The sequence below is a fragment of the Mirounga leonina genome, unplaced genomic scaffold (genome assembly GCF_011800145.1).
Source record: "Mirounga leonina isolate KUSES-001 unplaced genomic scaffold, KU_Mleo_1.0 Mir_173, whole genome shotgun sequence".
Classification (NCBI taxonomy): Eukaryota; Metazoa; Chordata; class Mammalia; order Carnivora; family Phocidae; genus Mirounga; species Mirounga leonina.
This window is the reverse complement of record NW_023270447.1, coordinates 91,855,784-91,867,977: the sequence shown is the minus strand read 5'-3', so window position 1 is coordinate 91,867,977 and position 12,194 is coordinate 91,855,784. Positions and strand designations below refer to the sequence as shown.

The following is a 12,194-nucleotide window of genomic DNA, read 5'->3' as shown; positions in this document are numbered from 1 at the left end:
CAGGTCCTCACAAACACCTCCCTGGGTCGGGGGGAACCCCATGGGCAACAACAGATGACAAAAGCCATCTGGATCTGATCTTCGTGCTCTGTGCGCCCCAAGGCCCAGCAAGTCTCAGGATGAACAGGGTGCGCCAGCCCACTCCCTGGTGGACGTGCGTGTCCCCTTCCATGGGCTGCACCAGCGGCCGGGCCTCTGTGCGGGGAGACTGCAGGCAGAGGCCCTTGGGCCACATACCACCTCCTTGTGAGCTGCCTCCACCAGATGTGGCCCCGCAGGCCCTGGCCAGGGAGGGGTGACAGCACCCTGCTGAGTTGTCGGGCAGTCTCCCCTCCCACTGAGACTCAGGAATGAGACCGGCTGGGGGCAGGTGCCCTGGGAGGGGGTCCACCTCCCGCTCCAGACCTGGAGGGCCCAGCAGCCTCTCTGGGCAGAGCCTGTGTGATCATTAAGCCCCTCTTGCATTTTGCTGGCAAGATCTGGGCTGGGAAGGGGGGATTCAGGTCCTCTGTTTCCCCAAAGTCACTACCCCGAAATACTGCCAAGAAAGGATTCACTGGGGAGGAACACAGATGTTATTAAATGATGTTTATTAGTGGCCTGGACCGGCAAAGAGGAAGGATGTCTGGTTTCCAGTGGTAAGTCAAACACATCTGCACACCTCACGCGGGGCTGAGCTGCGTCAGAAAGCCAACGGGCCGGCACTGGGGTCACAGCTGACAGGACGTGCCCCCCCGCCCCGGCCACAGACCCACGCCAGCCAGGACACCCACAGCAGTCGCCGCCCTGAGTGCCCAGGGCTCATGACAAGCTGGAGCCGCCAGCAAAGACGTTTGGTAGGTTTGGGGCTAACAAAACGAGGAAAAGCCACCATCTGGCCCACCTCCTTCAGCCCAGGAGGTGCCCAGAGAGCAGGGCCGGGTCCTACAAAGCGGGCTGGCCGAGCTCTGGGAGAACCACGTGCCTCCGTGAGCTCCCCCCACCCCATGTCTGGTTCTGATGGCTAAATGCATGGGTTCACCGAGCCTCTTGCAAACACTCCCCAAGTCTGCAGAACACGCAAACTCTCTCTCGCAGGTCACAGGACGTGACACCGACGGGGTCACTAAATACCAAAAGCCAGCTGAGTGTCTCGTAACCCCGCCAGACCATGAAGCAGGGAGGTCAGTAAACGCCACCTACCCCGTGGCCAGGGAGGGGTACCTGCGCGCAGAAACAAATGCGAACTCACGGTCTAGGGCCCGAGACACTCAAAACTGGAAATAACCTAAAACACAAAATGCCAAAGAACCGTTCGCACCTGGCCGTGCCCTGTGGCTGCTGGTTTCCAAGTTCACCTTCCGCAGCCACGCCCCTCGCCTGTCCTCTAGCTGGCTGACGACAGAACGTCCCGGCCGGTCCGCAACAGGGAACTGCGCGCGAGCCCGAAGCTGCGCGTTCTGACGTCTGGTCCTCTCTCCGGGGCCGCACGAGGGGACTCTGTCGCGCTTCCCCTAATGCATCCAACCGCAACAGGAAGAAAAAAATGCTTCTGCCAATTCTAAGGTCACCTAAAAAATATTTTTTCCGTAAAAAGATGATGATTTGGGGCAAGCCAGGGACAGGACGTCACTCCACATCGCGGCGGCGCTGCCAGCACAGTGCGGGTTTAAAAGCCACTGTGTTGTAGGGAAATAACTGGTGCAGTCGCTGAGGTGCACGTCATCTAGCTTCCCGGTGCAGAGCTGAATGTCCAAACCTCTCAGTCTTTTTTCCCCTGAATAAAGGTATTTGCTGTGTTCATGTGATTTCAGAACGTTTTCAACAGTTAATTCTGATATTTGAGTAATTTCGTAGAAAGCGTTAGTAGAATAGTTTGGTGCCAGAAAGGCAAAACGATTCAAGTCTGTGGTAATGTGGCGTCACCGTGACAGGATGGAACCGTCCAGACAACCGAACAGAGGCGTGGATCTTAAAAACCACGGGGTGAGAACGTAACGAATAACTTAACGTCAGCACAACAGGTGCAGCTGAGGACCGCGTGGCGGAGCTGGTGGGCACCCGGCAGCCAGGGCTCAGCGGATCACGGTCACGTGGGGAGCGGCGAGGCCCAGGTCTGTCTTAGAAGGGTACACCACCTTCAGGTGCCCGTCCTCGTCAAGCACCCGGACCTGCTCCACCACCAGTGAGGCGCTCCCGGCCTTTTTGGCACCTGGGCTCCCGCTGGGACCCGGAGGCTGTCCAGAGGCCGCGTCGGCTTCAGGATCTGAAAGCGATCCATCCTCTTTATTTTCTAGTGTGTACTTGTTGATTTCTGCCATTTTCTGCAAAGGAAAAATATTCTTTTAGAGGCAACCGGGGCAGCCGTGCGTGCGAGGGGAGGCAGGAAGATGGAGGGCGCGCTGTCCGTCCCTGTGGCCAGAGTGCCAACTGGGCGAGAGCACGGACTCACCAGCACGAGGGCGTCCATGATCTCTTTACAGGTCTGCAGACTCGTAGCACTTGTTACTTCCAAAAACAGATCAGAAGTTGTTTTCTTAATCTTAAAAAGAAATCAGAGGGGCTTCAGGGAAGAATAAAGTTACCAGAAACATCAGCCAGTGCTCTGAGGAAAAACCTGTAAAAAAGGGTGCCACACAAACTGGGACCGTCCCCTTCCCAAACGGTGGGAACACACACATGGTGACGCTTGGTACAGCACCATGCATGACAGGGACATGGGCTCTGGAGACCAGGGGCCTCTGCGGGCAGCCTGGCGTGGGGCCTGCACGGTCTGGCGTGGGGACGGGCCATCACAGACACACGGACACGCACAGGCCCTGCCCGACCTTCGTCTTCTCGCCGTTGGTTATCGGTGGGAAAGAAATCACGTCGCCATCCGCATCCACGAGGCAGGGGTAACTCTCCTTCCCGTCCAGTAAGTGCAGATATCTGCGGGGAAAAAACACGGAGGTGGCGTAACTATGGGAACGCACACCTACGGGTCACACTGGACAAATGCAAGCTCTTGAGACTAATCAGTGTGAGACCAGGGCATCTACGAGCTTGGGAGAAGACGTGCTAAAGCCTGTCCTCACGTGGGCCTAGCGCAGCAGGCCACCCATACCCCACCCGAGCTGCTGGTGAGGTGGGCAAAATGCTGTAGGCCTGATGGCTTTGCTGTCGTCCGGGTGACTGCGCTACCCTCCCCCGTCCCTGCACACGTGCTGTGGGCAGGACCCCCGTCCCTCCCGATGAAGGCCCTGCGCGCTTAAGAAAGCCCGTTCTCCCCAAAGCCGCGTCTGAGCCCCCGCTCTGAGAGAAGAGGCCTGTCTGACACGGTTCCTTTCACCCCACGCGAGTCTCTGAAGCACAGGGAACGAAGTTTGGGAGATTTTAACATCTGTGAGGGACAGCCTCAGGTTATGGCAGCCTGTGAGTGGAGTGGAGGCCGGAGGTGTGCCCCCGCGGGGTGGATGCAGCGCCCCGAGGGGAGGCCCCCCGCCCACCTGTGCAGGCCCGACACGTTCTGCCTCTTCTTCTGCTTCCTGTGCTCCTCGGCCTCCAGCTGTAACTGCCGCACCAGGTCCTTGGCCTTGACTTCTTTGCGCCCCAAGGGCACGATCTGTGGGGTGAACACCTGGTGGTGAGCTCAGATGGAACAAGCTCTCCTTACAGCCGCGGCCACCACACGCTGCCGGTCGTCTGCTCACGTGGCCGTTGGCACAGCGTCCCCTCTCGGCTCTACCCTCCATTCTCCCTGTGATGGTGGCGTGAGCACGCGGGGCCCCCAGAGGCCCCTCAGGGACCTGCCACACACGCCGGCCCTCCCGAAGCTGGGCTTAACCTTCAACCCGCCACACGCCACGGCGACTCCCAGGCCTGTGGCCCCTGGAAGGCCGAGGGGGGAGGAGCCAGTCAAGCCAGGCGCGCAGCTGGGCTCCCGGACTGCCCGCGGGGACCCCGCCACGGCCCGGGGAGTAACAGACAAACCTAGCTCACACAAGTCAACCCAAACGAGGGGTTCTGCAGTCAGTACATAAACCCGTGTTTGGTGAAAACGGAGCAAATGAAGGAAACCACTTTGAAATCACTCCCTCCTCTGATGAGTGTACTTTCAAACGAACTGCAAACGCGGCCTGTGTGTGACCCGGGGTACTCGCCGGGGGCAGCGTCACTTGCTGCCTGGGAGCGCAGGCACGCTGTGAGAGCGTGCGCGCCTCATGGAAACGCAAAACAGGTGCAAACGGGGAGGGGCATGTACCCTCACCTTGAGGTCGTGCGGCGGGCGGGCAGTGTAGAGCAGGGGCCCGCGCACGGCCCGGAGGTCGTGGGTCGCGATGGTGGCTGCCGTCCTCTTCTCACACACGTCCTCGTGAAGCTTCGTCTGCAATGTGAGACCCGCCGAGCTCAGTGCCCAAGCGCCCCGCGCCTGCCCAGCGCGCCACCCCTCTGCCCGCCCATCCTGCACCCTGCCCCTCTGCCTGCCCTGCGCCCTGCCCCTCTGCCTGCTCCCGTGGCCTCCCCCACCCAAAACACATCCTTGGAACTGTCACTGGAAAACTCTTAATCTGTTCAGGGGCAGAATTTCTTCTTTCTGTAACAGAGAATCTGAGACTTCAAAGAACCCTCCCTGAACTAAAATTTGACTGAATAAAAATATGACTTAAGAAGAAAAATATCCCCAGCACGTTTTTCTTCGAAAACACTGATGGTTGAGTTCTAAACTCCTGGCCAGGAGTGCACAGGACACAGACTTCCAGAAAGCTGCATCGTCCCCACGGGGCTGCGGTGGGGGGTCTGCAAACATCAAAGTGGCTTCTACTTTAAAAGCTGGGCAGACTGCATAACTGCACAGAAAAACAAATCACGATGTTCGTCTAGTGTGAGAACAGCTGACGATTTTCATACTATCTTGTAGGAAACGGTCTAAACTACAAAAACCAGAAAATCCCCAGAGACACCAGAAACTCGGGGAACACCGATCTCCCCTTGCAACAAAGCTGACTTCAGAAACAAGGCAGGACTAGAAGGGTCTCTGGATGAGCAGGTGGTGCCCACTCCCACAGGCAGCCCCCGGGACCGAGGCCCAGGTCCGACCTGCTCTGTGCACACAGAGCGACACCGGGCCACCAGCCCCTCTGCCTGCCCGCCCCTGCCCTTCCTGGGCCACGTGCACCCACCTGGGAGGTGAGGAACCGTCTGAGGGCGTTCCCAGCCTGCAGGTCCATGCCTCTCACGACGGCTCCCACGATGAACGGCCGGACGTCCTTGACCATGGGGCTGACCTGCACGGTCAGCGGGGCGGGGTTCTCAGACACGTGCAGGACCTGGAGCAGCAGTCTGCTGGCGTTGTCCACCTCCTCCTCCTCCCCCTCGACACTCTCCCTCCTCCGTCTCTCGCGCCGTCTCCTGCGGGCCTCTTCCTTCTCCGGGCCGTCCGCCTTGCCCTTGCCCCGCCCGCCGCCCCGGCCTCCGCTGCGCAGGTACTCCAGGATGGACTTGGTCTGGCAGCCGTGCACCATTTTCTCCAGCCGCCGGTCCGTCAGCCTGTTCCCCCGGAAGTTGACCTCCTTGAGCTTGGGGCAGTCGGCCAGCTCCGCTGGGACCTCGCTGAGCTGGTTGTTGGAGAGGTCCAGCGTCTGGGAGGGAGACGGAGGGCCTGCGGTCACACGCTGCCTCCCCGCGCGCTGCCCCATCCCACACGGCCTGTCCCCCGCTCTGCGCCCAGACTGACACCGCGGCCACACAGCCCACGGTGATGGCTGCCCACAACCCCCACGAAACGCTTCCTGCTCCCCTGCGAGGTTCCTTGTGGTGACAACTATCCCAATGGACGAAGGTGACAGAGAAAAGGGAACAGAACGAGGAGAACTTGTGGTTATGAGCAGGTAAGTACTTGAGACGAGAAATAGGTTCCCCACAAAGTGGTGCTCACATTTCTTAAACTAAAGAGTTGAAAAGAAAGAACACAGCATGAGTCACAAGCATTCCTCCTCGTATGTAAACACAAAGCCCCCAGCAGGACGATGCAGCACGCTCAACTCCACCTGTGTGCAGAATGGCGAACCGGCTCAGACGCTGGCCTGGGTTCTCAGCCCCCATCCTGACCCAGGAGGCTACAGGGCCGCGGCTGTCTGCGCCGTAAGGAGGCTCGTGAGGGGCACCTGGGTGGCTCAGTTGGTTAAGCAACTGCCTTCGGCTCAGGTCATGATCCTGGAGTCCCGGGATCGAGTCCCACATCGGACTCCCTGCTCAGCGGGGAGTCTGCTTCTCCCTCTGATCCTCCCCCTCTCATGCTTTCTGTCTCCCATTCTCTCTCAGATAAATAAAAAAATCTTTAAAAAAAAAAAAGGAGGCTCGTGAAACACTATGGCCCATGCAGAAGAACCTGCCGTCGCTATTAATGACCGGGCTTTGGCAAAAACACACGGCTGGCATGAGCATCGCTGACACGATGGAAACCATCAGAACAGCCACCGTGCGGGGGCAGCCCCCCACCCCCGCTATGTGCACACACACACACAGCAAGCGCTCGTACTGGGTGGGCTAGGCCAGCACCAGTCCTGGGCCTGACTGGGACGTAACAGGCCCCAGCAAGACTGGTGAGGGATTTTGTCACGAGCTGAAAGGGGAGCAAGGGCTGATGATCCAGGAGATGCCGCCTCTTGGCTGGTGGCGGGGACGAGTCAGACCCCGGCTGTGAATGAGGCAGTCCTGGGGCTGCTGGGAAGCCCAGAGCCAGCACACAGACTCCCAGGCGGGCGAGCACCTGGTGCCGCTGCAGAGCCCCTGCCAGGGCTCAGGAGACAGCGAGCAGCTAGAGCCGGCTTCCAGCTTGCACTCAGGACCGGGGATGACGAGAGGAAGGAAGCACGTAAGCCAGACCTGGCCGTCAGTCCCCTTGGGGGGACCAAGCGGCCCCGAGGGGCTGTGGGCAACACGATTTTCCTACAGCTGTGGCCACTCTGCCTCACCGACCGCTCTCCTCGCTCGAGCGGGACTGGGACGGGTGGGGGAGGGGGACCGCATCAGCCCCACCACCGGAGCTTGTGGGCGGCCGTGAAGGGCTGGTGTTCTGAGGTCAGGTCTGGGGTAGCACACAGCAGCTGTGGGGTCCGCCACACTGTCTGAAGGGCTCAGGCCAGCTGGAGGACTCCGTCGGGGTCACATCACTGCTGCAGGAGGCCGGCCGGGTGGATGCCATGTGCCGGCGGCAGAGGAGGAACCGGAGAGGAGGGGAGACTGGGGGGCTGTGCCTCCCCAGCCGCCGCCCCCACCACAGTGGCCAACGGTGTGAGGGTCCTGGGTCAGGGGGCTTCCTTCAGGGCTAATAACGAGCAAATCACGGACATCTCAGAGCAGTAAGCAGGGGCAGCGGTCAGGGCCCAGAGGGCAGCTCAGGCCCTGGGCTGGGCCCCGTGGGAATGTGGACTGGGAGGGGGAGGTGGCAGATCGGGGTTCTGGAAGTTGGGGGCCCTGTAGAAATGTGGACAGTGGCAGGTAAGTGCAGCAGACTCAGTGGGGTTTCACGCCTAGAAAAGGACACTAAGGCAACAAGGGAGCCTCAGGAGGAGCCCTGAGGTGACAGGTAACGTCGGTGTGGACTTTAACTCCTGCAGGAGGGCAGGTCTCTGACCAGGAAGCCGAGTTCGGATTGTGCGTGCCGACCCCCAAAGGGTACGAAAAGCAGAGTAGAATTCACTGCACATGGACCGGCTCCCCGAAACATGCCTGGAGCCGACACACGAAGACCCCATTTACCCCCTTCCTGCAGGTCACATAGATGGCACTGGGTCTGGGCTGCCGAGCACCTCTGGGAACATCACCGCTGCAGGGCCGTATGCTGGGGAAGGGGTGCTAAATCCCTGGCTGTGCGACCCGAGACGAACACGCCACCTCTGGAGGGGCGCTAGGAGCCGTCTTCGTTCCAGCGGGTGTGCCCACCGGAGGGGACCCGAACCCCACCCAGGCACCAAGCAGCCCATCGGGAGGACACGAAGACGGAGGAAGGGCTTCTAAACTTCAGTGTGTCTGCGTGCTGGACGGAGGTTTCGCAATCCAAGTTCAACTTCTCTGTGAATGACGCCTGACCACAGGGGACTCCCACCTGTGAGTGACCCGGGTGGCCCCAATCGGCGCAGGCACCAGCAGGGGCGGGGGGCGGGGGGCGAGAGGGGATGGGGAGACCGGGGCACGTCTGTTCCGCCCGTCCCTGTCGGCCGTGGCTGGCCAGAGCCCGTCACCTGTGACGCAGGCAGGAGTGCCGTGAGGGGCCGCCATCCTCGGCGCAGCACTGCCTCGGCAGCTGAGCCCCACGGGTGACAGATCAGTGCAACGACAGGCGCCCCCGGGGAGAAACCCCTCCAGATGCTCCAAGGCCTCCTGTGGGCAGCCAAGCTGAATGGCCAGACAGCAGGACGGCGACAGACCGGGCTCAGTACAGGCCGCTAACCAGCCGGTGAGGTCCGGCACGGAGAGTACTTGGCCATCTCTGGGCTTCCCTGCCACCGGCGGCTGGAGTGGGAGGGAGGGTCGGGCCTTCACGGCAGCCAGGTCTGGGGCCACCGCCTGGGGCAGCTCCCTGGGGGAGGGCGCACTCTGGAAGTGAGGGGAGGGACAGGCAGAGGCCCGAGTGCTACTCTGGTGGCTCCTAGGGAGCAGTGCGCCCCAGGAATTTACCTCCTGCGTGAAGTCTCCCCAGGAACCATCTGCTGGGTGCAGTGGGAGTGCCAGGCGCCAACTCCAAGCCTACGCCTCTTGCAGTCGTGCTCTCAGGAGCCCTGGGCTGCCATGAGCAAGTGCACCAGGCCGCTGGGCAGAGAGCGGCGGCCGCACGTCCCGGAGCGAGCAGCCAGCACAGCGTTCCAGCCAAGCCCAGCCAAGCCCAGCCAAGCCCAGCCCTGCGCTCACCGCCAGGGGAACAGGGCACTCAGGCCCGAGCAAGCACAGCGGCTCCATGCCACCCTGGGCGGGGACCCGTCAGCACGTGAAACAGCTGTCGCTGTTCCCACTCAAGGCTTCGGTCGGTTCTGGAGTCCTCCCCGCTCGAGGCACGGTGGCCGTCCCCGCAAGTCTCCCACAGGCGAGGACCCGGTGCGGGAACCAGCGGCACGGCCACGAGACGCTGAGGCAGCCCACACTTCTGCCTCCGAGCTCGGTTTCCCGCACCCCAGCTGCCTTCCCACAGCAGCTGCAGGGGTGTCTGTCCGCACAACCCCAGCGTGGGCAGCAACACTCTTCACACAGTTCTACGAGCACGGCTCACGGGGGCATCATTTTAGAAAGGCCCCCGGAGGACATCTGAACCCGAGAGATTCCAGCTAGCTCTGGCACCACACCCTCCACGACAGGGACAGGCCCCCTCAGGTGGGAGAGACCCACGGAAGCCTAGCAACGGCGGGGGAAAGGGCGGCAGAGGAGACAGCCCCCGAACGACGGGGTCAGGACACACGAAGGCCACGGGCATCGCTGGTGGGTGCCACGCACGTGGTACAGAACACTCAAAACAAACCTAACCACCGGAAGACATCCTGGATCGGAAGAGAAGTGGAACAAGGGACTTTGCACTCACACGACCTGTACTCAGCTGCGTATCTGGTACACCGACCTCCCGGAAAACCGGGAGAGCCCACAGGTGGGAAGATGGCGTACACGGACGGGGTTGTCCGTGTTCTGTCCCCTCAGCCACAAAGCGAAGCCTCCAGCCCTGGATGACCACAGTGCCCCGGGAGTCACCCCCACAGCCTCGCGCTGCAAATGCCAGCAAGCACGTGGCACAGACACGTACACACACATCCATACACGCGTACGCACACGCATTCAGATCTGTACAGACATAACACATGTCTGTAAGATCAGCTGACGGTATCTTAAGAGTAACTTCTGCCGAAATAAACCAGTTGTTGAACCGCAGACATTCTATTGCGTAAGAAAGTCTGCATTAAAAGGATGGAAAGTAGGAGTAAGAAGAAATACAGATCGGGGGCGCCTGGGTGGCTCAGTTGTTAAGCGTCTGCCTTCGGCTCAGGTCACAATCATAGAGACCTGGGATCAGGCCCCACATCGGGCTCCCTGCTCTGCGGGAAGCCTGCTTCTCCCTCTGCCCCTCCCCCTGCTTGTGCCCTCGCTCGCTCGCTCTCAAATAGTCTTTTAAAAATCTGTATTTATTTGGGGCGCCTGGGTGGCTCAGTTGGTTAAGCGGCTGCCTTCGGCTCAGGTCACGATCATAGAGACCTGGGATCAGGCCCCACATCGGGCTCCCTGCTCGGCGGGAAGCCTGCTTCTCCCTCTCCCACTCCCCCTGCTTGTGTTCCCTCTCTCGCTGTGTCTCTCTCTGTCAAATAAATAAATAAAATCTTTACAAAAAAAAAAAAAGGATGAAAAGTAGGAGTAAGAAGACATACAGATCGGGGGCGCCTGGGTGGCTCAGTCGGTTAAGCGGCTGCCTTCGGCTCAGGTCATGATCCCGGGGTCCTGGGATCGAGTCCCGCATCGGGCTCCCTGCTCAGCGGGAGGCCTGCTTCTCCCTCTCTCTCTGCCTGCCTGCCGCTCCCCCTGCTTGTGCTCTCTCTCTCTCTCTGTGTCAAATAAATAAAATCTTTAAAAAAAAAAAAGAAATACAGATCGGCCTCTTTAAGGACGAAAGGGGGAGACACAGGGGAGACGGTGCTGGACAGGAGCCTCTAGACTGGCCTGAGGTGTGGCCGGGAAACTTCCACCCTCCCCAGTCCTGCGCAGCGGGCTCAAGGGGCACCTGTGCCGCCGAGCGCTAGGCTGGGGCCCGCGGAGGAGTAAGCACGCAGCTCCCGGCGGCGGAGTGTCCGGGAAAACCCCAAGCACTTGCTGCGGCCTGCGGGCAGCCCCTCCCGGCCTCCGCTAAGCAGGAGCAATGCCTCCTCCCCTGGACGGCAGTCGTCAGGGCGCAGGGAAATACCCTACTCGCGGCCCCAGCGCGCCGCCCTGCGCGAATGCCTGCTGCGCCCCATCCGAGCCTCGCCGGGGGCCGCCTCCCCACCACGGTCCCGGAATCACGAGTGCCTGGAGCCTGCGACGCTCGGCCAGCGGGCCCTGCTGCTGCCCTGCTCCCGACCGGGGGGGGCCGAGCCCGCTGCCTACCCGACGACGGGGCGCGGGGCGCGGCGCCCGGGGGGGGGCCACGCCCGCGAGGCGGAGGCGGAGGCTGGAGGCCCCGGCCCGGGAGGCGGCCCGGCTCCGCGCGCAGCCCCGCCCGCCCCGCCGCTCCCCGCCGACCTTGAGCGAGGCCAGGTGCGCGATGCCGGGGCTGAGCGCGCGGAGGCAGTTGTCGGCGGCCGCCAGCTCGCTGAGCAGCGGCAGCGCGCCGGGACGGAAGAGCTCGGCGGGGAAGGCGTCCAGGCGGTTGCCCGTGAGGTTGAGCGTCTGCAGGCGCGGCGCGCAGCGCGCCAGGTCGGCGGGCAGCTCGCGCAGCCGGTTGCCGCTGAGGTTGAGGCTCTGCAGCCGCGGGAGGCCCGGCGGCTCGGCGGGGCCCAGGCCCTGGCCCGGCGGCAGCGCCTCCAGCGCGTTGCCCGACAGGTCGAGCACGCGCAGCGCGGGCAGCGGGCCGAGCTCGGGGCTCAGGCCGGGCCCCAGCGCGTTGCGCCGCAGCACGAGGCTGTGCAGCTGCGGGAGGCCCTGCGCCAGGCCCGGGCCCGGCTCGCGCAGGCTCCCGCAGCCGCTCACCTCCAGGTAGTGCAGCAGCGGCAGCGTGAAGAGCCGCGGCGGCAGCCGCCCGCCCGCCGCGCGCACGCGCTGCTCCAGCCCGGGCCCCGCCAGCAGCAGCTCGCGCCGCCGCTCGCGCTCGGCCAGCTCCAGCTCGGGCCAGCCCTCGGGCGCGGGGGCCGCCGCCGCCGCCATCGCGCCGCCGCTGCAGGGGCGCTTCCGGGGCACGACGCGTCACTTCCGGCCCGGGCCGGAAGGGGAGCGGGCGCGGGGAGGTGCCCCGTGGAGGGGGGCGGGGGCTCCGCGGGCGTCCGGGGCCGCTCGGGGGCCGGGCCCAGCGCCCGGCGGGGTCGCCGCACCCCCCCACCCGGTCCGACCCCGAGCCGTGATGGCCGCCCCCACCCTGGTCCGACCCTGATCAGTGAAGCCCCCCCGCCCCGGTCCGACCCCGAGCAGTGATGGCCTTCCCCTCCCGCCCCCCTCCGGGTCCTGGCCCATGCCCACGCAGTGATGGCCCCCCAACCCCAGATACGGCCCTGAGCAGTGATGGCCCCCCC

The 12,194-nt window shown here is 62.8% G+C and overlaps 1 protein-coding gene across 1 annotated transcript; it reads right to left on the bottom strand.

Annotated features, from left to right (window-relative positions):
- Nucleotides 1-573: 573 nt before the first annotated feature.
- On the bottom strand, nt 574-11,847 carry LRRC47 (leucine rich repeat containing 47). Its single transcript, XM_035019948.1, has 7 exons — nt 11,212-11,847; nt 5,142-5,600; nt 4,229-4,345; nt 3,468-3,583; nt 2,808-2,910; nt 2,432-2,521; nt 574-2,303 (listed from the first exon to the last, which is right to left on the bottom strand). The coding sequence occupies exons 1-7, from the start codon at nt 11,830-11,832 to the stop codon at nt 2,055-2,057; spliced, it is 1,755 nt and encodes a 584-aa protein (XP_034875839.1). The 5' UTR covers nt 11,833-11,847; the 3' UTR covers nt 574-2,054.
- Nucleotides 11,848-12,194: the final 347 nt, after the last annotated feature.

Coding starts and splice junctions, on each gene's coding strand:
- LRRC47 (XM_035019948.1), bottom strand. CDS start 11,832: ATGGCGGCGGCGGCGGCCCCCGCGCCCGAGGGCTGGCCCGAGCTGGAG. Junction 2,522..2,807: donor CCAACGGCGAGAAGACGAAG/GTCGGGCAGGGC, acceptor TTTCTTTTTAAG/ATTAAGAAAACAACTTCTGA. Junction 2,304..2,431: donor TCATGGACGCCCTCGTGCTG/GTGAGTCCGTGC, acceptor TTTCCTTTGCAG/AAAATGGCAGAAATCAACAA.